The sequence below is a fragment of the Podarcis vaucheri genome (assembly GCF_965113315.1).
Source record: "Podarcis vaucheri genome assembly, chromosome: 3".
In the NCBI taxonomy this organism is placed as follows: Eukaryota; Metazoa; Chordata; class Lepidosauria; order Squamata; family Lacertidae; genus Podarcis; species Podarcis vaucheri.
Genome location: NC_138761.1, coordinates 44,876,568 through 44,901,111, shown reverse-complemented (window position 1 = coordinate 44,901,111; position 24,544 = coordinate 44,876,568). Strand labels below are relative to the sequence as shown.

At 42.0% G+C, this 24,544-nt stretch overlaps 1 protein-coding gene across 6 annotated transcripts in view; it reads left to right on the top strand.

The window, feature by feature from the left end:
• Window positions 1-24,544, top strand: part of KIF26B (kinesin family member 26B) — a 271,678-nt gene that overhangs the window by 184,148 nt on the left and 62,986 nt on the right. For all 6 annotated transcript variants that reach the window (XM_082214955.1, XM_082214954.1, XM_082214957.1 and 3 more), the window contains one exon: window positions 23,595-23,801. In XM_082214955.1, the coding sequence (XP_082071081.1) occupies window positions 23,595-23,801 (207 nt within the window). The remainder of the gene's footprint in view (window positions 1-23,594; window positions 23,802-24,544) is intronic.

The following is a 24,544-nucleotide window of genomic DNA, read 5'->3' as shown; positions in this document are numbered from 1 at the left end:
GGTTTTGCCTTTAAATTACTGTCATCTCTTAGGAGCGTGCTGAACTATGTGTTGGCACTAGATCTGACAGCGGCACTAGGGATGTGTGTGCTTGTCTGGCCACACAGAAGGTGGAGGCATGCACACTGATTGATAACAGCATGTGCAGATGTGATAAACATAAGGAGGCCCACACTCCTTTTGGGAAAGTTGAACAGCAACCCAAACGAGGAAGCTGAGCTCCCCAGGAGACTCATACTCAGTGTGCAGTGGGTATCGTGAATCTTTTCAGATTGCAGGGAACAATTTATCATGACGACTATTATGCGGTGCGAGGCATTGCTGAAATTGAACTCCACCAAGCTATTTCCCAGCTTATCGTGGCATATTAATAATGCAGTGATAATAATAGAAGTACAAATTAAAAATAACTAGATAGGGAAGATAAACAGCAGGTTTGAGACTCAGGGGAACTGAGATTGCTTTCAATGAAACAGGACAGGACAATTAGTGTAGGAGGAAAAATAATATGTCCCACTTCCCTTACTCAGTTCTTTACGTTTGGTAAAGAATTTCTCTCTAAGCATTACTTACTGGTATTTCCTTTTGGATAACAAATATCTAGGTTTAGGTTTAGGATTAGGTATCTGCTGTATTAGGTAGGCACGTTTGGTTTAACCAGCTCTCCATAGTCTCATCCTCTAGGTCAGAGGTGGATAATCTTTTTCAGCTGGAGGGCTTCATTCCACCCTGAACAACTTTATGGGGACTACACGCCAATACTGGTTGGCACAAGATGCCAAATGTGAATGGAGCAAGGTCAGAGGCTTCTACACACACACACACACACACACACACCCTTTCTATCTAGGCAAGGCATTATCATAGCTTGACCACCCCAATCCTAGCAGCCTTGCACTTCATTGCACACTTCATTTTGTCTGTAGACTAAGGAGCCACCCATTACCCAGTATCTCTCTCCTTTGTGTAGTTGCAAGCAGGTATATTGGACCAGGAGGGTGGAAGAGAGCATTCATGGTTCATCCCCTAACTTTTCACCACATTGCTTTATTGTGTTCTGATGTGATCAACTTCAGAGAATCCCACAATACCCTTAAATAACAATATAAATAGGATACAACATCCCAAACACTCACAAGTTCCTTTATGTGTGATTTTATATATACATGCTGCCTCTGATTAAAATAAGACTAACATGATGCCAACCCAGCAGTTCAAAAGCATGTCAAAATGCAAAACTGCTTCGGCGGGAAGGTAAACAGCCATGTGACCGTTTGTATGCTGGCTCCCTCGGCCAATAAAGTGAGATGAGCACCGTAACCCCAAACCCCAGAGTCATTTGCGACTGGACCTAATGGTCATGGGTCCCTTTACATACACACACACACACACACACACACACACACACACCACAGCCCAGGTTGGGTGGGGCACTTCAGGAGGGACCAAATATGGGACCAGTCTCTGGCACATTAAGGGGACAGGAATTGCTCATCCACCCCATCAGAGAGTTTGAGAAGCCCGGATGTATAATAAAAGGATTCAGTACAATACAACATTAAAAAACAAGTTCATGTACAATAAAGGCAAACCACATGAAGGGAGTTCTGCTCAGGCCAGTGCAGCTGGTCTTTGCCCTTCTGCTGCATATCAATATCAAAGCATTGATCATAGATTTCTGCAGTGGGGTAGCCTATGAGCTTAGACCCATATGAAAACGGAAGCTCTGCTTATTTAAAAAGAAGTGACATCCTATTCATCTTTTAGGTAGACGGAAGACTCTGCTGGAAGAGAGTGACAGAGCGACTCCTCAGGAAATTGGAAATTGGAAGCACTTTACTTACCTCCCTATCTGTATGCAGCCCTGAGTTACACTGACTTTCTTAGAGAGAAGTTGATTGGTTTCAATGTTTAATACAAAAATGCAGCTAAAGATGAAACGAAAAGAATAGGCATATAGGCTGAGCAAGCGCCTCCTCCGTTTGTGAGGCTGCAGGTATAGGGGTTCAGAATTAGTCTGTCAGCCCTAGTCTCCCGCTAGCATGCTCAGCAGCCGAAAGAGCTTTCCCCTTGTTCCTTTAAAGGCATAATTTACTTTGCAAAATAATACATTGTGATCATCCCAGTGCTACAGAAATACTCTTTGTACGAACCGTTTTAAAGCCTCAAGGTCTATATCAGACACTCAGTAGGTTAAATGGGTGGAGGAAGCAAATACTAATTTTGTCTGCCGAGCAATAGAAGACATTGCAAAAAAGAAAAAAGGGAGATAAATTTAATAGCTTAAATCCTTCTCCAAGCGTGAACAGCTGAACTATGTGTGGGGATTTTCTCTGTGTTGGAAAGGATAGGATTTTCCTGGAAGGGGGTGTGACACCAAGGCTGCATTGCAACCTTATTCTCCACCAGCTTCTGTGGGCCTTACAGCATACACATACAGCTAACAATGTGATGAGCAACCATATTATTTATTGCCACATCATGACAGCATTTTTTTATTTGTTCTGTTTTGTCCTGAGATTGCACTTGGGGAAGGAAAGCCTAACCCCCCCCCCCCCGTGCATTGCGGTGCTGATGTCTATTACCCACTTCTAGTATTTAATTGTTCATCATGTTGTAAACATTGCATACAATTAGTCTTTCGTCTATGCAGTTCCTAGGCCAATGAAGGGCCCACTTGATTCATGTTTTTCAACCAGTGTGCCGCGACACATTGGGGTGCCTTGAATGATGGTCAGGGGTGCCGTGAGCAACACTGTCTTATTCCGCTTCCTTTCTTCCCTCTCTCCTCTGATGCCCCCTTGTGCCTCTGCCTCCCAAGGCTTGCACAGCAGTTTGTTGCAGCAGCCCTGGCTACAGGCTCCCCAGGTGAATGCTGCCTTGGGGGCTGGCCAGGGGGGAGCTGGTTACCAGGAGCTGAAGTGGCCTCAGAGTAAGTAAGCAAGCAAGCAAGTGGGTGGCTGGGTGAGCCAAGCCAGTCAGTCCATCAGCCCTTGCTTGTGGGAATGGACAGGCTAGTGGGAGGCCAGGCAGGCAGGCCCCATGCTGGCCTTTCTTCTGTTTGCTGTGTGCCTAGGAGCTTAGTGCCCGGCACCAAAGGGGAGCCTTTCCACCATACAGGCCTGGTTTAAGCTAAGAGGTTCGTTTTCTGACACAAACTGTTAAAGGAGCTTTCCCATTCAAGTCAATAATATAATAGGAAATTCTGTTGGTTTTTCTCTGATTGGAGCAATTCAAAAATGGCAAGGAGCATTCAAATTCTGATTTGAATTTTTAATTTTATGATTTTTTTTAGAAGTTTTAAAAAAGAGGTACAAAACGTAACTTAATTGCACAAAGGTAACTTCCTTTTTTTCAATGAATCCTTGGGTTTATTGAATATATTTAGATTGTGTCACTACAATAAGTGGAAAGAAACACAACTTTTTCTTTCATGAGAGGTCTGGAGGGTAGCAACACATGAATGGGCCTTCTCTGCAGTGGCTCTCCATCTGTGGAACGCTCTCCCCAGGGAGGTTTGCCTGGCGCCTTCATTATACACCTTTAGGCACCAGGCAGAAACGTTCCTCTTTAACCAGGCCTTGATTTGATTGACATCGTTTCCCTTTTTAAAATATGTTGTTGTTGTTGTTGTTTTGGGGGGGTTATTGGGTTGTTGTTGTTTTGATTTTGATTATGTACTTTGTGGTTTTATTTTCTGATTTTATCCTGTGAACCACGCTGAGATGCTAATAATGATGATAATGATGATGATGATGATGATGATAATAATAATAATAATAATAATAATGCATACTGGTGCAGTTTTTTAAACAGAGATTAAGGCTCACAAAAACTGAGAATTTACAGCTCCGTCCTGGCTATGTTACTTTAGGGAAAAAACAAACCCAAATCTACTATCTAAAGTTATTGTAAAAAGGTAATCTTCTGATAATTCTGTTACTTGCCTGTGTTTGCTGGCCACATTTTATTTCATCCTTAAAGCCAGATGCAGCAGATACCCTTTTGCTAAATAGCAGTTGAATACGATGGCAGCAGAAGATTTGTAATCCTGCCCTTGCTGTGCCCCAAACAGCTGCTGCAGCTGAGCAGGGAATGAGGAGGCCTGGCAAGCTGCATCAGCATGCGGTTGCACATTGCGCCGATGCCAGGAAGGGGATAGGGCTGAAGTGTGGACTGTCTGACCCCTGACCCCTGTCCCTCTGGGGTTTTTTGTTGTTGTTTTTTAGATGCTGTCCACATGTAGTCAGTTGCCTGGTGCAATTGCCACCAGAACTCACCATATAATGCAATTTTCAAGGAACGTAGTGCGATCCTTACAGATTGTAGTTGTGGTCTGTAGTCATAGTAGTCTTTGGCCATGGGTGATTTCTTTGGAGGACTGATTCTCCTTTAGTGGAAATCTAGGCGTGTTTACTCAGATGTAAATGTGATTGTGTTTAATGGGGCATACTTCCTTGTAAGCATCTTTTATTATTACAGCCTTTGTTTTTTATAATATTTATTAATTGGTACATTAGCTAAGCAGCACAGGGGAAAACTAAGTAGCAAATGGAGACTGATATTTTATTTACTGCTTTCTACTGCTTTCCCCCACTGCTGCCTGTCCCTTATATTCTATTTCTAATTTCACGTTTGGCAACATAACATCTCAGAAACGTGATATAGATGTGAATGTTAATTTGATTGCCATTGTGTTGGTGCTGGTGCTCTGGAAAGGCATTTGTTGCATTCTCCTTTAAGCAGCACACACTTCTGTGCCTTTGACAGATTGGGTGGGGGGAAGCATCTTCCGATGAGAAATTAGGTACTTCTGAAAACTAGTGTCTGCAGTCAAAAAGGCTAATCGTACAAATGACAGATACACGTGCTGGGCTTTCCTCTTTGTCCAGCCTTGATTGAGACAAGATGAGCCTGCTGCTGGCCTTTTGCAGTGGGTAATTTTGCTAGAACAATATCCTCCAGAAAAGGCTTTTATACTCCAGGGATGACAAGTGTAGCAAATTGCTTACAAGGCCCAGTCCTGCAGGCCTCTCTTTCTACATGATGCCAAGCCCTTAATACAAGAGAACCACAAAGCTGGAATATAGAGGCTTCTGTTGCTTCTGGTAAGCAACATTCTTTTGTACAGCCGTGCCGAGTTTCCAATCGGATTTTGTGTGCATTAGGGGGATGATGTCTTCATAACAGAAAGAGAACTTTATCTTTTCCTAAGCAACATTTGCTTATTATTCGTGTTAGAGAATATTGGGTGTGTGTCTTGGAAATGCATATCTATTTAATGTAATTGATGGAAGCACAATAATTCTTCCAACATTTCCAGTTGCTACAGACATGCAGGGTGTGTGGAGGTTCCCTGCTAGTCATGTTTATCTCAGTTGCAGCCAATGATAGTCCTGCTCAAAGTATACCCATTGCAAATAATAGACAAGACTAACTTAAGAATATCAATTTCAATGGGTCTACTTGGAGAAATCTTAGTTGCTACAACCCTCAGTCTCTATCCAAGGGGTTGGTGTGGCAATTTGCTGTTGTTTTTAGTTTGATTATGTACTTTGTGGTTTTTTGGCCAAGGGTCTCTCCCAGTTGTGTGCTAAAGTTTGGCGCATGGAAGAACGCTAATATTTTATGATAAACTTTGTAGAGTTTAAGCATTGTAGCCCCCATCATATTTATTTCACTGCTTTATGTATTGATGAGTTAGGGGTATTTTCAATGAAAGCATCGTAAGAAATTATGAATTACATGTAACTAATGTATTGTTACATTACACGTAATAGAAATCTTAACCTTAATACAGAAATGCAGAACCTGTGGCACTCCCATTTGTCAGGGATGATGAGAGCTTTTGTCTAGCCACAGGTTCCCCACGCCTTCCTTTAACAGCAAACTCTATGCCCCTCTGCCCCACTTCTACCTGACAAAGAAAAGAAATGGTGTTAGATGCATTGCATCTTTGTATTCAAGCAAAACGTCTTATGATTAGAACTAAAGCAGCCTCCGTGATCAAGTCTGTTGATGCACAGGTGGGACATATTCCATTGGCCCAGGTGCATATTGATATAATGAGGACTTTCCAGGCATATTTTTGAGATGCTATTCTTTTATTATGTTTTGCACTTTGACGCAAGCATATGTGTGCATTATCTGTACCCTGGAATTATGTTTCTCTCTTCATTCAGCCATGTCTGCTCCATGTTTTTCTCACCTATGTACTCTTTTTCTGCCTTACAATTCTTCTGAAATGTTACTAATTCGTTTTCCCCCTATGAAGTTGTCAGTATCTCTTTTCACAAATGAACTTTATGAATTTCATGCCTAATCAAAACATATCAGCATGATCCATCTATTTTTTAAACATGGTGTATATGCTGAATGATGGATTGCCTTAATAATAAAAAGGCAGGGCATGCTGCTGTATGTAAACTGGTCCCTTATGGTATAATACACTTCTCAGCCTTGTATCAACAGAGTGTTCAACAAGGCTCTCATTCAGAGTAGAAGGGGGGGTGGACTCACCTACCCTGAAGACCAGTATTTGTCTTCATTAAAGTTGGTAAAATATACAACGTTTTCTTTGTCCAAATAGTGTGCCAAGTAGAAAAAGGCCAGGAGTTAAATATGGGCATTTTAGGATGGAGAATCACATTTCATGACATTAAACAGTTCATTGGAGGGCATGCACTGAACAGGCTCAAGCCTAAAGCCAAAAGAAAGAGTTCCCCATTCTCTATTCTTTTGGTTTGACAGAGTGGAAAATAGCTAGGAGTGTGGGAGAATCACTTGGAAAAAAAGATCTGTATATTCATTTCAATGAAAGAACGCAAACAAACAAAAAATAAACATGCAAATATGCTTCCTCCATTGAGATGAATGGGTATGCTATTACAGATGAGAGAGCTTTGTACGTGTGCCGGAGCAATAGTAGTGACCATACATTGCTTGCTTGGTGGGAATGCCTACTTCCATTTCTGGAAATGATTTGTGATATGAGTTGAAAGCTCTGGGGCAACAACAAAAACTTAATTCCACAGAACTGTGCAGTGGTCAGTTGACAACTGTACTTGCCGCTGAAAGAAATATAGAAGGTGACATTTGAGAAACATTATTCAAATCAGTCAATCGTGAAGCTCACTGCATGATCAGGGGCATTGGCCACTGTCTCTCTACTTGAACGTGCCTCATTGGGTTGTTTGGAAGATAAAATGGGGTGAGGGTGCTGTTTATGCTGGCTTAGGCTCATTGGAACTAAAGGAAGTGTATAAGTGTAATAAACATACGAAAAATTGCATGTTCTTCTTTAAAACATGCACTATAGATGACATATTTCTGTTGGTATTTATTATTCTAGATGATCAGTCTTCAATGTTCTATGTGTCTTTGTTGGTGTCTGATATAGATAGGCAGGTGATAGAAAAAATGCAAAATATTTAGCCACTGCTATGAGCAGTAGGAAACAAACACACACACAGTATCAGATAGTTACTCTGGGATGTGCAGGTGTAGCATAAGCAATAGTGTGCATATATCACAAATTGAGTTGCATTCTATTTCTCCCCCAAATCGGATTGTTTGACTGGTTTACTTGTCTGGTTAGAAGTTTCGTAAACTGTAATAAAGGTGATTCGCTGCTTATTGCTGAACATTAGGGATCAACAGCATTATGCTCAGATTTTCAAATTCCATTTGCTATGTAACTAACGCTGCAGTTCTGCCTGGGAACTCTATTGGACTCTGAGGTGGCATGTATAGGAATGTGCTGTAAGTCACTTGCTTAAAAGGTTTTACAGCAGAGAGAAACTGCAACAATTCCTAGTCTATTTATAATCTTAGGGAAGATTCCTGTTTTTCAGAAAGTGATGATGCTAGGTTTGCTTTCATGAAATGAGAAGCTGTTATAACTGCCTTAAATAAAGGTGACTGCGAAAATAATATTGGCCAAATGTGCAAATCAACCAAGCGCAGGATAATTAATGTATCAAAAGTCCTTTCATAAAGAAAGTTCTTTACTTAATATGTTATGGTTTCTGTTCTTCCTACTGTATATTGGTAAGCTTTGTAAAACCACCTTTTCCACAAATAGTATCCATTGCTAAGTGAAGTTTAAAATCAATGAATTATCCACTTCGAAAGTCCAAGAAAGGTTCCCTGTTATGAATCCTAGGTGTGCACTTCTAAGTGCTTTGGAACACTGGCAGAGGAAGGTGGGTGTGGGGGGTGCACTCCACACCGGGTGTCAGCCGTGAGGGGAGGTGACATTGCTGCGCCACCCCCCCCCACTCACTGTGTGGGCGGCGCCCCCAGACGCTCACTGTGAGGGCAGAGGGCCACTACGGATGATGATGCCGCGGGCTGCTAGTGGCACCCCGCAACTCTCGCCGTGCAGGCGGCAGGCGGCTAGGGACGCTTGCTGCATGGGTGGCTAGTGCCCCCCCCCCGCTCTCTGTGTGGGCAGTGGGTGGCTAGGGACTCTCACTGTGTGGGCGGCTAGGCCTGCCCCTGCGTCGCTCCGGGTGCCGGGGCAGATAGCTCCACCCCTGCTTTGGAAACCATCAAATTCATTCCTATCAGATAAATCACATTTTTGAAAGTTTCAGGTACATACAATAAGATGCACCTGACAAACCTTTTGCCCTACTTCAATCACAGAGCTACTTGACTTCCACCATATCCAAGAAGTCTATCCTCTACACCAAATATGAACAGCAGTGTGTATCTGAATTTACTGGTAGATTGCTTATTTGGTTCCAGATGACATAAAGCCCTGGTGTAGACTGGGGGTAGGGGTGTTCACCTTTTAGTATCTTTTCCTGCTTGGAATAATGGGGCTTGAGCGTGGCTGGTTCTAGGTCTGAGGGAGTCCATTGGTAGACCCCGTAGGGCTTTCCTGGAGGGCAGTAGAGGACATTAACAGGCAGTAGCAGCATTCGGAGCTGTGCTAGGTTGGCTGTTGAACCTGCCATTGAAGTATCACACACTGTATGAAATTTAAATGATGACCCTGCACAGTTGAGGGTGGAGGGGTTCTGTGGCCCTGGCAGCTGCCCAAGGATGCCAGGTGTTGGCACTTTCTCTGGGTTAGACTACAAGATTCCTGCTAGACGAGAGACTTGTCATCTGCTACCTATTTCTTGCAGGGTTTGCAGGGGTGACAAGGGGAGCATGCTGAATTATGACTTGAATTGCCCTTGATTCTGCTAGCTATAATTTGAGCATCCCTGAGATGAATACTCACCTCCGTTCCTAAATGAAACTCTAAAAATGTTATTGAGTAGGATATGTGATATATTAATATTGTATGGGAGGGTTAGGGTTAGGGTCCTCACTTGGGGTGGCTTTCAATTAAATCTTATTCAGAGTAGACCCACTGAAATTAATGAGCATGGCGGGGTAGGGCCATTAATTTCATTGCGCCTACTCTGGATGACAATCGCCTTGCCAACAAAGGTCCGTATAGTTAAAGCTATGGTTTTCCCAGTAGTGATGTATGGAAGTGAGAGCTGGACCATAAAGAAGGCTGATTGCCGAAGAATTGATGCTTTTGAATTATGATGCTGGAGGAGACTCTTGAGAGTTCCATGGGCTGCAAGAAGATCAAACCTATCCATTCTTAAGGAATTCAGCCCTGAGTGCTCACTGGAAGGACAGATCGTGAAGCTGAGACTCCAATACTTTGGCCACCTCATGACAAGAGAAGACTCCCTGGAAAAGACCCTGATGTTGGGAAAGATGGAGGGCACAAGAAGAAGGGGACGACAGAGGATGAGATGGTTGGACAGTGTTCTCGAAGCTACTAGCACGAGTTTGACCAAACTGCGGGAGGCAGTGGAAGACAGGAGTGCCTGGCATGCTCTGGTCCATGGGGTCACGAAGAGTCAGATACGACTAAACAACAACAACTCTGGATGAAGCTTAGCTGAATGCAACATTTGGTATCACCAGCATATTAAGCTGCATGTTGGGAACTGGGAGGCAGTAGGAAGGGTCATTTGAATGCCTAGAGGCCTCCTATATCCTCCAGCCAGTGCACAGTCCCAAGGTAAGGAGGCCCCTATCTCATTTGTGATGAAAGCCTCTTTCCTTTGAGTCTCTGATTGGGCAATGCAACTTGTCAGTGAAGAGTGTGTACGTTGTTGCTCCTCCTGGCTACCAGTGTTCCTGTGCTGACATGGACACTATACCCTTCACACACGACTTGGGTGGGCTTTGTTGTGTCCTGTGCATGGATCTCTCTGTGTGTAAACTACAGCAAAATGGTGGCACCGAAATTCTTTGCGCCCTCTTGAGAGCGTTTGTGTGCAGCTCCAGCATTTTATGAGTTTATGAATGCCCTCCCTTGCTCTCAAACCCATACAACCCCACCCCCAAATCATTAAAATGCACAAAACCAAACCAAACCGTAAAAGTCTGCATAATTAGATTAGCATTTTGAATGGCACAGACTTCATAAAGTTTGGTTAATAAAACAGAAAGAGCACTAATAAAATAAAATGGAGTTCTGTTTTTTCAAAAGGTCACAGCAATGGAATTCACTGGATACATTTACTTGTCAGTTGGCGGCAAAACTCATGTTATGCTAGAAACATTCAGTAAACAGTTTGTCTTTATATTTCTTTAAGGGATCATATTAAAAAGTCTGTGCTCTCAGATGGGAATGATTATTCTTTCCCTCTTGCCCTGGAAGACCTGATTCTCATTGACAATGTTTTCGCTATTTCAGAGTTAACAAATTCCAGAATGCTGCTCAAAGGGGCTTATATGTACAGGTTGAGAATGTGTGTCTCTCTGTGTGATATGTATATGTGTGTATAGTGTAATGTTTGACATGGAGTAATTTTAGACCAGTAAAAGAGTAGGTATAGCACAAGGTACATGAGGCTTTAAAAGTGCCCTGCATTTATTTCTGCTTTCAGTGAAGTAAAGTGGGGGATTTATCAATGGCAAAAAGTCAAACAACTTTACAGCCTAAGCCAAATGCTTCCATTGCCAGCTGTTACAGAGAAAGTTAGGAAAGAACATATTGTGTATTTTACATCTGTATGACAATGAAAATTAGATACAAGGGAAAATGCAATAGCTCTCTGGTAGGTTCTCCATCTAGTAGTCTTGATTTGCACCCATATGTACAACTGTATATACATTGTACCAAGATATGCTAAATTCATTGGTTATCATAAAATGCACATTTGCACGTATTTGGCTGTTATGTTCACAGGGAATAGCAAAGCACAATGAAGGGCATGGGAGACCCACTATCTGACCTGAAAATCCTGTTTATTTCTTGTGTGGCTTAACAAGTTTATATACATTTCCAGACTTGCAGCTATACATTGCAATGGATACGGAGGAAACAGCTGCTCTGTGACAATTTCTCCCTCCAATCTTTGTAACATGTAGTTCAGTTTTCTCCATGCCTTGACGCCATTATGATTTGGGTTTCACCACCCTTGCTACAGTGAACTGTAATGACATGGGGTAAATTGAACTGGATGTCAGAAGGGTCACAGGAAATTCAACAAGGGGCTGCCACCCATCACGGTGGCTCCATCCTCTTTGTAACATACACTTTTGTACTGAAGTTCTAAAATCTGGCAAGTCAACCTGTAAACAGTGGGCATCTTTGTGAATGGAAGAGACTGGAAGGCGATGGTCTAAATTAGGCATCCCCAACCTGTGGCCCTCCAGATGTTTTGGCCTACAACTCCCATGATCCCTAGCTAACAGGACCAGTGGTCAGGGATGATGGGAATTGTAGTCCAAAACATCTGGAGGGCCGAAGGTTGGGGATGCCTGGTCTAAATCAAGAAATGGATCTCAATGCTTTTTGTCCATAAATTTAGGGTTACTGAATAGAGGGACTGGGAGGAATTAGGCCTCAAACTCCACCACATGGGTTGCAAATTATTTGTTCTGGAGTTTTGTGTGGGTGGATTAATAATTATTTTCTGCTGTTCCCTTTTCTATGCATGCTATTTCATCAGTCCTTGTATGTCTTTCCAGTCATGCTTTTAACTACAGGAAGACCACAATTTATGTGGTAGTTACATTCCAGACATCATGTATGCCCAAAACACATTGGGTTGGGAGGGATTGCCAAAGTCCCCCCCCCCATGCCCACTCACTTTCCATTTATTTTTATTTTTATTTGCCAGGCACGTAAAGCAAGATCTAACAGGCACGTAAGCACATCTAACTTTCTAGACCAGATAGCGCAAGCAATCTGAAATGTGTGTGTGTTGAAAATTAGCAATTGCTTTCAGTTCTTTTTCTAGCCCTGCCGGTAACTATTTCTGGAGTGCTGTTGAATGGAGGTGTGCATATGCGTATGTGTGTATGTTTGATCCCTCAGATTTGCATAAAACCAGAAGTATTACAATCATGTGATTGTGCACTTTTGCACACTTCCTGGGCAGGTTTTTTTTTAAAAAGGTCCCCCCCCCAAAAAAGCACAGCTATCTTTGTTCATGTCCTGTCAATACTTAATCAGCATAATGGAATCAACAAATTATAAAGTGGAGACAAACACAAAAGGGACCTCTTACTGGTATAAACGGGAAAGACCAAAGCTGCTTTTCCTGTACAAATTTAAATATGTGCTGGTGTGGACTACTCTGGTCTACTTTGTGTAGGGGGAAAAGTAGATTAACAGTTAAATAATGCTCAAATGTGGACATGTCCCTGTTCAAAGTTTAAGTTTCTGATTACACCTGAAAGTCAGGTGTAATGTTTAGAAAATTATATATTTCTTAAATTACGCTCACTGTGCAGGATGGAACCAACCTGAATTGGTGATGAATAACACAGTGTTGGGGGAGGGGGGAGTTCAATGCTAAATGTAGCAATGACAAAATTTCCCTGAAATATAGTATGTTGAGGTTGTAGCAGTAACCATTGTATAACCCTAGCAGCTGAAATCTGAACAGACAGCCTTGAGATTTCATGTATCAGATGTAAATTAAACAGAAATCTAAATCCCAGATGAGCTACTAGGAGAGATTCCAAGTTTTTCATAACGGGAAGTTGCTTTTACATAAATCACACTTTCTTCCCCTTGGCTAAGTCCGTCTGGTCGGTTGCAATTACACATAAATTTCAGAAGAAGCTTTAGCCTGTGGATGTATATTCTCCAAGAGAACTATTAAATCCATTTGCCTTACTGTACATACCAGGGAGTGGTAACAAAAGAACCACAACCTTCTAAAATCTGAATCATATACCAGAACATTTCTGAAGAATTATTACAGTCTGTAGGGGAAAAAGTGATTTGCATTTAAGTACTGCATTATGAATTGTCTAAAACGAGAGCCTCTCATATTGTATCTAATGTTAATGCTTTCAGGTCTGCGCTCTTCCTTGATATAATGAGTTTGTGCCTCTTCAAACAGAGAATAATGATCAATGCCAAGGAAAGGAGAAGTACTGAAAGCTCAATGTTACTGGAAATGTTATGTACAATAATGTTATGTAAACTTAATCTGTACAGCCCCCACTTTTTTCTTACTGTGATGCATAATTTAAGTAAAAGAAACAGGGTTGCCAACTGACCAAAATAAAGTCAACCTGAGCTGCCCTAGTGCCTTCAACAGCAGCTTGATCGGGTGAAATAATTCTGTGGAACTTTTCATGACATGGAGATTTAACATTATTACCCACCAAACTCATGCAACTCAACTGTTAGAAGGAACTAGAGTCAGGCAAATAATTAAAAAGTTGACAAAACTTAATAAAAATGGAATTATCATAGGGGTGTTATTTATAAAGCACCTAAGCAATTAACAATAAGGATATTCTGCCTCAAGTACAAGGCACATGTGAAGACAACTGGCTGCACAATAATTGCATAATTACTGCTGATAAAGGACATCATGATTGCTGAAAAATCTCTTCCCCCTCAAAAAATACATCTCTTTGCTTTGATTATCACTGAATCACAAACTTCCCAGGATCCTCCCATGCTATTCCCTCAATGGTGGCTGGTGACCATTAGGACTGGTGGTGTGGAAGGCAGAGGTCAACAGTAGGTGGAGGTCAACAGTAGGTGGAGCCAGAACCAATGACCAGCGGAGCCAACTGATTCCAGTTTTGTTCCCACCTTAAAGGTAAAGGTACCCCTGACCATTAGGTCCAGTCGTGGACGACTCTGGGGTTGCCACGCTCATCTCGCTCTATAGGCCGAGGGAGCCAGCGTTTATCCGCAGACAGCTTTCGGGTCATGTGGCCCGCATGACTAAGATGCTTCTGGCAAACCAGTGCAGCACACGGGAATGCCGTTTACCTTCCCACCAGAGCGGTACCTATTTATATACTTGCACTTGACGTGCTTTCAAACTGCTAGGTTGGCAGGAGCAGGGACCGAACAACAGGAGCTCACCCCGCCACGGGGATTCGAACCGCCGACCTTCTGACTGGCAAGCCCTAGGCTCTGTGGTTTAGACCACAGCACCACCCCCGTCTGAATTCTAAAAGGACAACACTGAGACTGAGGAGGAGGAAGCTGACAGGCAGGGCCGCCCCCTGGACTGGTTTTCAGTAAGTAGTCAGGTGGGTGGAAGTTGGCTGATATTGCAGGGCCCCATTTGCCCTGATGGACCAGCCCCCCTGTACTCTTCAGCTAGCTTACATCAGTGGTAGAAATGATTCTTTGCTATCTCAAACCCCTCTTCTACTTTCTGCTGGGATTGAAGTGCATGACTTTAAAAGACAATTAGTTTCTGCCATTCTGCTTGATGTGAAAGTGTAGCTTTCTTTGAGGCAATTAAGACCTTGTTGAGCCTGCATTCTTCAGCTGTATGCCTGGACATCAGGAGAGCCAAAGTATTATTTGCCATTTGTTTGGCTTGTGCTGTTCACTCAATTGACTTGTTAATCTATGGCTTTAAAATCCCAATGTAAAGGCAGTTTGCAAACTGATTTGGATTAAACAGCTCAGACTGTATAGAGTTACAAAGAGGATTGCTTTAAAGCGCACCTGGAAATCAAGATAAAGTAACTCTGTGTAAGAAGCAGCCTGGAAACAAAGTGCCATTATGGCAGAATGTCCTTCTAATAAAGCCCTGATAATCACCATCACACGCGTTCTCAATCAGACTTTCTCTTGCGTTTTTGTCATGGAGGAAAGCTAATTATGTGCGACACAAAAACACATTTGTGGTACTCAGCAAAGTTAGATTTTAGAGTCTTTGTGGACAGCAGCTGCAGGGCATCAATCTGGATCTGTGATAAATGATTCTGACATTTTCTACAGGCAGAACTCACAGGGAAGGCCTTTTTATTTATTCTCAGATGTCAGGTTCTGCATTATTGATCAGGTGCCATTCATTAAAGGTTGCTACATACTAGGAAGCGGGGTAGGGAACCCCTGACACAGCCCCTGAGCTACACATAATGTAATGAATTATTCCATGTAGAAGAGCTTCCCTGAGATCATATTAAGGTTGCATGATGAGAACCTTGTGTCATCTGCTCATACCAAATTATTAAAATGGGGAGGGGAGAGAGAATTATACAGTTTGCCAGACAATGTTTATACAGTGAATGCTAACAAGCCATACATCCCATTCTGTGGCAATTAGTTTTCTGTGTCATTCACAGCAACCCTGTAACTTATTATAGCACTTAACAAGGCACTAAGCAGTGTTGGAGATTATTTACTCCAGTTCTGGCTAGAAAGACTGGATCCATTGTTTAGGTTTCCACCGTACTGGGCTGCTGCAGTCATCAGGATTAAGAGCCAGTTATACTGTGATCTCATTCAAGAATACAGGTTGGCAGCACACAGCCAAGTAAAGCTCATTTTGTTTTCAAACTTATCTTTTTGCACTTAAATTTAACCTTCCTTAATCTGACAATCCCGTGCTTCTGGCAGTAGAAAGGTCAAATTGTAATCTACACTATGGTAAATCCTCTGGCCTGTAAGGAGTGAATTACTCATTTTATGCAGCTCAAACATAAATAAATATTTAAACTGAGATGTTTCAGTAATTTTTGTGACAACCATATTGAACTTAGATTTAAACTCTGTTCAGTTCTTCAATCTTCAAAGATGTTCTTAGGAACCAGATTCCATAACCATGCATTAGTTAGATGAATGAATTGTATCAGATCATCTGATGATTTTAAAACAACTAAACATGTGTTTTCTTTTGTTGATTGCAAAATCTGGAGACTTGAATAAGTACTCCAGCTGTACAATATAATAAAAAACTGTTGGGAGGGTGTCTCCCCCCTTAATTTCTTTTTTCAGCACCATGTTATAGTACATAGAGAGGGGAATCTTTTAACCTGCTGGCACACATTTCTCCAAAGACAGTCTCTCCTCGGGGATATTCCTTTCTAAGATTACTTATCCACTCTTACTTACCCACTGTAAATCCCCAGGACATTGTTGGCCTCTGTCTGCCTCGAGAGACAATGGAGTGTGCCTCCAGGAGTGAAGCCAAACCACTGGAGAATCACAGCGCCTGCTGTGGCTGCAGCAACCAGTAACTTCTAACCCCTGCTGTGTTTGCAGCACTGAAGTGACCTCTCCAGGATGCAAGCCTGGGCAGTGTGTATGGAGGTCCACCTGGACACTGCTTCTGACTGCAGTATTCTGGTTATGTCTAGGAAATTCTGGACGTATGGCAACCCTAGGGTATGGAGGGCCCCAGATGATAAGACCCTCTTCTCAGCCTTGCTGATGTGGCTGAAAGGAAAGCAGAGCAATACATTTGGCACCAGCTTGGCTGCAGGAGTTGCTGGAAGGAGGCATACAAGACTCCATCCAACCAGTTTAGGAACTCCACTCTGGATTTGTGTAGGGTTTCCTCGTTACCCTTTTCTTTTCCTGGAGATGTCCCACAAAGCAGCAGGTACATTTTTCCCCCTGGGGGTTTAGTCCTGAGGCCTTTCTCATAAGGCATCAGAGTTTTCATTCTCCTAGCTGGGCTACCTTCTCAGGTTGACAAGCCCATCTGCCTCACACTTTTCACTACAGCACATGCAGTAACCGCCATCTTGACCATTGGACCCACACTAGATCTCATCCGCTCAATCCACCAGAGCCTATCTTCACATGCAGGGGAAGTCCCTAACGGTTCACTTGGTGCCTGTTTTGGTCTAGCAAGCTGATTGTCAGAACTGTTTTATTTTGCAACTGTTTTAATGGACTTGTTTTATTTGCAACTTAGGACTTATCCAGATTTACCTTTCCTGTGCTCTTTCCAGGTGCTTTAAAGCTTTGCATCTGAGGTGGCTTCTTTTTGTCTGGAGCTTTCCCTACAAAAACCACACACTTTGAACCTCAATTGGAGCAAATGTCAATCTGCAGAAAACCTGAATTGACGTTTGCTCCAATTCAGTTTAAAGAGCGGGTTTTCACAGGGAAAGCTCAGGGTAAAAAAACACACCCTACACTTGGAAAGAGTGGGACAAAAGGCAAGTGTGGTTAAGCTTAATATCTATATTTGAGCCTTGTTCTGAAATAAATTTTCCTTATGGGAAAAAATCCCAGTCCAGACATTGTTTTTTAAAAATCTCATTGCTCTTTACTGAACATCATCTTAAGATTGTTTGTTCCACTTCAAGAGCCACAATCCTGTATATATACATGTATGCTACCTTTATGGTAATGCCACCCCTTTGGATTTATATTGAAACCCAACAGCAGTTCTGTCCTCCTGCCTGTGTTCTTCTTGACAGATGTTTATTGGTCTAGACAACAGATTTGCTTTCCATCTAGCGAACTCCTACACCTCCACCCCCACCCCCCGCTCAATCCCCCGAATCAGCCTCCTTTTATTGAGTGAATATGATTACCATCCTTCGTTCTTCAGCTTGGAACATACTCTTACAAATCTGTCTGTCTTAAATTGTAATTTGCCACCTCATTCCATTTTAGTTTTAAAGAATCCTTATCTGATTGCATCGGTACTCATTATTTTCTTTGCTGCACAGACTATCATATGCAGACCTGGAAGCCTTCTTTTGCATGTAATCATGGAAACTATATGGGTGTAAATAATAACACTGAGTAGGATACTCTGCTCCTTATGCAGAGCCTCAGTATCCTTTGCCTTCCTCATGCTGCAGTGGAATAGCTGAGTAGAGATTTATCATTGTTTCTTCCACCCACCCAAATTAAAATTCTCATTCAAACAGACTGATTTTAATATACGGCTCCTTCACAGTGCTATTTTTAAAACATTTTGGAATAGGATTCAGAGGTTTGGAAGCATCAAGAAAAAATTAAAAGAGTGAATCCTGTTTTGCTATTGTTTTGTTGGCTGGCAGTTCACAACAGCCAACTCTGCAGCCATATCAGTTCTGTGTATGCAGGCAAGATAGTATTGAGAATGGTCTTTTGGGCTTTTCTGGCCCTTTGCACTGGAGCCTACAGTCTGTGGGGTGAAAAGAATTCCACAGACCTTTCAGTTCAAAATATTTCAAATGGGTGAAGAAGTGCAGGATATAGAAAGGGGGAGCGTACTAAAACTTGCCAGTATACAGTCCCTAATATGTTTTAGTCTGCACACTGAAGAAAATGTGCAGTAGAATGGACTGTACAACTTCAGGCTACAAGTGGAAAATGCTGCATTTGAATGCTCACCTCCATTAAAATCAACTCCTGATTTTAGCAGTTTTCCACTTGCAGGTGGGTGTTTCCTTTCCCCCACTTTTAGAGAAGGGATAGGGAACCCTGGGCCCAACAGACATTGCTGGACTGTAACTTCCATCATCCCTTTCTGTTGGCCATGCTATGTGGCACTGATGGGATTTGGAGCCCCAACAACAACTGGCTACATTTCCCCCATTGCTGCTTTAGAGAGAGGTGAGCACTCAAAAATATGCTTCCCCTCACTTGCGCTCTAAGGACTCTAGTACTTTCTTTCCCAGCTCAGTTGGGTACATGTGTAGCTAATTCTAACTACTGCACCTAGTTCTTTTCAGATAAATTTTGAGTCCAGAATTTCTTTGCCTCTGACCAGAAGGGGTTAATTTTTGGATTTCTTTTAACTCTGTGAATGTGAGCCAATCAAGGCCTAAATTAAGACCCTACTCTACAGCTAACAGCTCAACAAAGAGCCTAAGAGTTGCAGTAACTGTAGAGTAAGGTCTTATTTTAGGCCTTGATTGGCTCACATCCGCAGAGCGAAAAGCCAAAGGCCTTCCTTTGAGAGCATTTTCTCTACAACAGGGGTGGGGAACCTCAGGCCTGGGGAGCAAATGTGGCCCGCAAGACCTCTTTTTCTGGCCCTTTGAACTAGACCACAACGTGTCTCCAGGCCACACCCATCAACGACCATACTCCTTCGCCTCCTTAAGTGTTTAACTGTGACAATGCCTCTTCCTTGCCACAATGTAGGATGGAGTGGCATTTGTGTGTGTATAGAAACCTCTGACTTTCCTATGTCTTGAACACATTTTACCATACAAAGGCAAGACTCAAATCTGTTAATCTGCCCACTTTTGGCTTTGGCCCTGCCCAAACTAGCATGTTTGAGAGGAAGAGGTATCCATGTATTGATTTCCCCCCGGCATTCTCCTGATAGTTAAACATTCATTATTTTTATTCAGCATGTCCCAGTTTCAGTCTCTCATACCCTCCAACATGTTGAGTCCCAAAACTGGGAGGGACATCTTCTTGTCCATGATCCCACACGAGTCACGTGACCCGCATGAGATCATGGGGGGAAATGCACGAGATCACCACATTCAAAATGGCTGCCATGCTCTCGCAGAAAAAAACACAGGATGTCCTGGCTTTCCTGGGACACTTGCAGTCTGTGGTCTCTGGCAGCTGTAGTAAATAGCAGCCAACCCAGTGTCACATGGCACAGCACTGGAATAGATGACTCAGTCAGTGGTCAGACTCAGCATAAAGCTGGTAACTTGAGCTCTTCCACACCAGAGGGGATGAAGCTCTGTTGGCTGTGTATGTGGTGCCATTCTCATAGGATCATTCGAATGCAAGCACTTCTGGTGATGAAAATGCTCTCTTAACTCCTTCACACACTGCCACCCACGTCACACTACTGTAGTTGTTTGCCAGGTGAACACCCTAAGAAGAATTTAATAGTACTGGTGTAAAAAATATTGTGTTTTCTATGAGACCAGGCAGAGCTATATACATTGTGGTGATCATTTGGTTTCATGCCAGGGGATAGGCTATACAAACATTATAATAGTAGGGAAATCCCTAGGTGAATTTTAATACTCTTGTATATTTTGTGTCAATTGCCTAGGGCTCAGGGCAAAATTTAATGGAACTAATTTGACACTTGCCAGATGTAAGAGAGGAACTAATTATCTCAGTCTTTCTTTCTTTTTTTTTACTCAAAGATTTTTTATACCTTTCCACTTTCCTGGTGGTCAGAGTTAAGACGTAGCTGATTTTTAAAAACTTGTGTGAGGACCATGTGCCTTATGTGTTAATACATATTGTGTTAATACATACTTTTGTCGCAGCCCCTACTCTTGTAATCTGGCTGTTACTGGAACTCAAGACACTGCAGTTCATGGGTTTCTTTTTTTACACAACTTGTGATTATTTTATGATTTCATTTTCATGTTTTCAAGTGTTCTAAAAGACTATTATCTGAAGAAGCATAATAAATTTTGTTCATGATAAGTAGCAATGGAATTCAAGCAGATGAAGATGCAAGAGTGAATATCTTAGTGTGTGAATGTGTTTACATCTGTTTTCTCCTTCCAATGTATTTTGAAATGCTTTAAGGCCATGAACTTTTTATGAAAAGCAAGAAAGAGAACGATGCATTAAAGCACCAAGTGAATAATAATTGTAAAAGAATTACAGCATAATTACCTTTTCTGAAATGTTTTGAAAGTATTACAAAGACCCAAGCGTCACCGACCTTTCAAAAGGGCGACCAGTTTTTATTTCCATTTTTATAGAAAAGTGAAGTGAAAGAAAAACAACAACCCATCAACACACTCTCTGGGTGTACCTACTTCAGAGTACTGTACCAATTTTATCACTGTCGCTTCAGAACATGGAGACAGGCTTCAGACAGATGCTGCTTTTGCATGTAATCATGAATGTGTGAAAGCATTTTGTGGGTTGAGGAGAGGATACGGTTACCAACTTTAAAAAGGTACATGACATTTAAAAAGGCCATAGCCTGTTGCTACTTCTTTAACAGCAGCTTGATATGCAGGAATCAACACCTTCCACACCATGGAGATTGGACCTATCACTTGGCCCTCTGTTGCTGCATCTGACCCCAGGTTTAGGTCCTAACACCTTGATCCTGCCCTCTGATTTCCCTTTTCAAAACTCAACCAACTTCTGGGTTGTTGCTGCTGCTGCTGCTGCTGTTGCTGCTGCTGCTTTTAAATGAAGAACTTCACCTTGAGCATGTGAAGAAAGCCGTTGCTCAAGAAGAGGCTGATCACTTTGAAGGTGTAGGCTTTGTGATGAAGAAGAGTTGAAACAAAGGGAGGATTGCTGCTCCAGAGAAGCGGACACGGAGCAATGGATCCAAACTACAAGAAAGAAGATTCCACCTAAACATTAGGAAGAATTTCCTGACAGTAAGAGCTGTTCGACAGTGGAATTTGCTGCCAAGGAGTGTGGTGGAGTCTCCTTCTTTGGAGGTCTTTAAGCAGAGGCTTGACATCCATATGTCAGGAGTGCTCTGATGGTGTTTCCTGCTTGGCAGGGGGTTGGACTTGATGGCCCTTGTGGTCTCTTCCAACTCTATGATTCTATGAGGATTTGCACCAGGTGCATCTTTTACAACCAAGGGCTACAGCTCAGTAGTCTGCTTGGCATGCAGAGGGTTCCAAAATGCAGTCTAAAAAAATGAACACTCACATTTTCCCATATGTTCATCCTAATTGTGCTGGCAAAATTATGGATACCTTGAACTCTATCGATTGAATGACATCAAAGTGAAGATAAAGAAATAAGATTCCAGTATATACCAGTGTTTGTTTATGATGTTCATTTCCCACTCCTTTGCAACAAGCTTCTTTTGTGTGAAAATGTATGTAAGTCATAAGAAGATATAGATTTTATTGCACCATTCAATTTTGCGGCTGCTCTCGGCAGAAATTTATGCTCCTTTCTGTTATTTAAAGCAGTGGCAATGAGGAATTACAAAGCCTACTCTTCATTAACCTCCAATAAGTCTGTTCCTATAGTCAGCAATTGCCATTACATTGATAGACTGCTAATATAGCCTGATAGCTCTGCTCTGCCTCTGCCTCCATGGGCAGTGGACTCCCGCCAGCCCCCTCCCCATGCAATGCATGTCCAATAAAATGTGCCAAAATGACTGATGGGACAAGTAGTTCACAAAGACACACTGCTCAAAATGAAAGTGCTCCAGCCTTATGTATCACATAAGCAACTATATAATCCCAAAATGAAATTTTGCAGTGTGGGTTAGAGCTGCAAATACTGCTGACCAAGATCACTGAAGCCTCCATTTCTGATATGCTTAATATATTCCTACACCAAGACAGTAGCCTAAGTGGACTGCGAGTGGACTTCAAAATTCTTGACGGAGCTTGAGGACTGAAAAGATCAGAAATAATAAGAATTATAGATTGAGTTCTGCTTTGTGGTATAACCCAGGTGTAACTCTGCTGGGATCAATAACAAGAAACATAAAACATTTAAAGACATCTCATAAAATTCAATGAGCCTTACGCAAACCGGTGCCAAGAGAAAGCTTCCCATGTGGCAATGTGGGATTTTGTTGGCTTCATATATGAAGAAGAAGCAAAAAACAAAACCCCCCAGAGAATATACTGCATGGATTTCTTTTAAACAACCCTCTTGGTGTGACCTGTCTTCTAATGTATTAATAAATCCCAGCAAGAGGGATATATTTTGATCTCACATGGTAGTGAACCAAAGAGATTAAGAAGAGCTATTCAATCTTATTTTCTACAGCATTTGTTGCAGAAGGTACACCTATCGAAAAAGAGTTTGGGGTATTTCCCCCTCCCTTGATGCAAAACAAATGCAACACAAGCTGATAGGGCCACTTACTGGAAATAATGCTTGCATTGAATATTCCCCAGTTTCCATTTTTGGTTGAAAATGACTACAAATCAGTCTTAGCAGTGCAATCCTATACACTGAGTTCAAAGGAACTCACTCTCTAGTGAGTGAGTACAGGATTGCATTCTTTGGAAATGCATTGAGTGTATGAAAATTCAGCTTTTTTAAAATAAAAATTCCTGTTCAGTACAGTTTTTCTTCCTGTCTGTTACTTCTTTCTCCATGGCAATCTCAGCCAATTAGGAACCTCATTATGAATGACATCATAGTGGTACATTGCGAATCAAATTGGTTATTTGATGCATCACTGAGGGCACATGAAGGAAACAGCATGAGGGCAATGCGTCACTCATTAGATACATTGGTGATCTCACTGGAGTGAGTGCAATGCATGATATCACAAGAAACATTCAGTTATCAGAATTTTGTTCCAAACCAGCCTGCATCCAAAACTTCGTATTTTATCACTTTCATACAAAGTACTCAAGAGTCTAATTATAGTTGCTGCTGATATATGTATATATAGCCTAATGAAATGTGTGGGATTTCTCCTTCCCTGCCCCCACCCTTTGTTTGCTTATAGGTGAAGGTCATGGTCCGCATTTGTTCTACCTTGGCCAGGGACTCCTCTGAATCCAGCTCCTTCTTAAAGGTTGATCCTCGTAAGAAGCAAATTACTCTGTATGACCCATTGTCCTGCGCAAGCCAGAATGCCTTCCAAAAAAGGAGCAGTCAAGTGCCACCCAAGATGTTTGCGTTTGATGCCGTTTTCCCTCAAGACGTATCTCAGGTAGGCAAACTGTGATGGGGATAATCTTCAAAGAATTGCATTACTGTTATTCAGAAGCTTCATTATATATTAATATCAGGTCGAGAATGAATTTCTTTTGTAACATATATAGTAAATGTTGAAACCTTACCCAATTCAAAATGTCTAGCCTGACTTATTGCAAAACAAGTGTGTGGGAATGTGTGTGTATGGAGCAAAACAGATCAATATCAGTATGTAAAATTCAACCGCTTCAGGTTTCAGCCTGCCTGCTAGGTTTTGTGGTTCATAGCTGTCAGAACTTTCCTTGTGCGCTCAAAGGAAAGTGTCCTTTGATATCCTTGTGTCCATTGATATCAGTGTGACAGGATCCTTTCTGTCCGTAGACAACCTTCTTTCTCCTTTGCTATCTGTTTGAGTGTGTACCTCAAGCATCCCTCAGTTTTGCAGTCTTATAATGCTTCCTAATTTATTAGTTCACATTAGTAGTGATAGTCATAATGAGAAGGCTATGATATTTTCTGTAAAAAACCTGCCCCAAACTGTAATGTAGTATCTAAAAAATCTGCACCAGAAAAATGAGGTAGGAGATACGACAATATTCTGTTGCTGATAATTTTTTGCGGGGGCGGGGGAGGATTTAGCAGCAACCAGCCATCTTCTGGTTTGAAGCTGTTTTAACCCTCATCATATTTTTCCTATAGATTTTGTAAACTATTATAACAAAAATTGTTTCAAGTATATAGATAAAAATAGCATTAAAA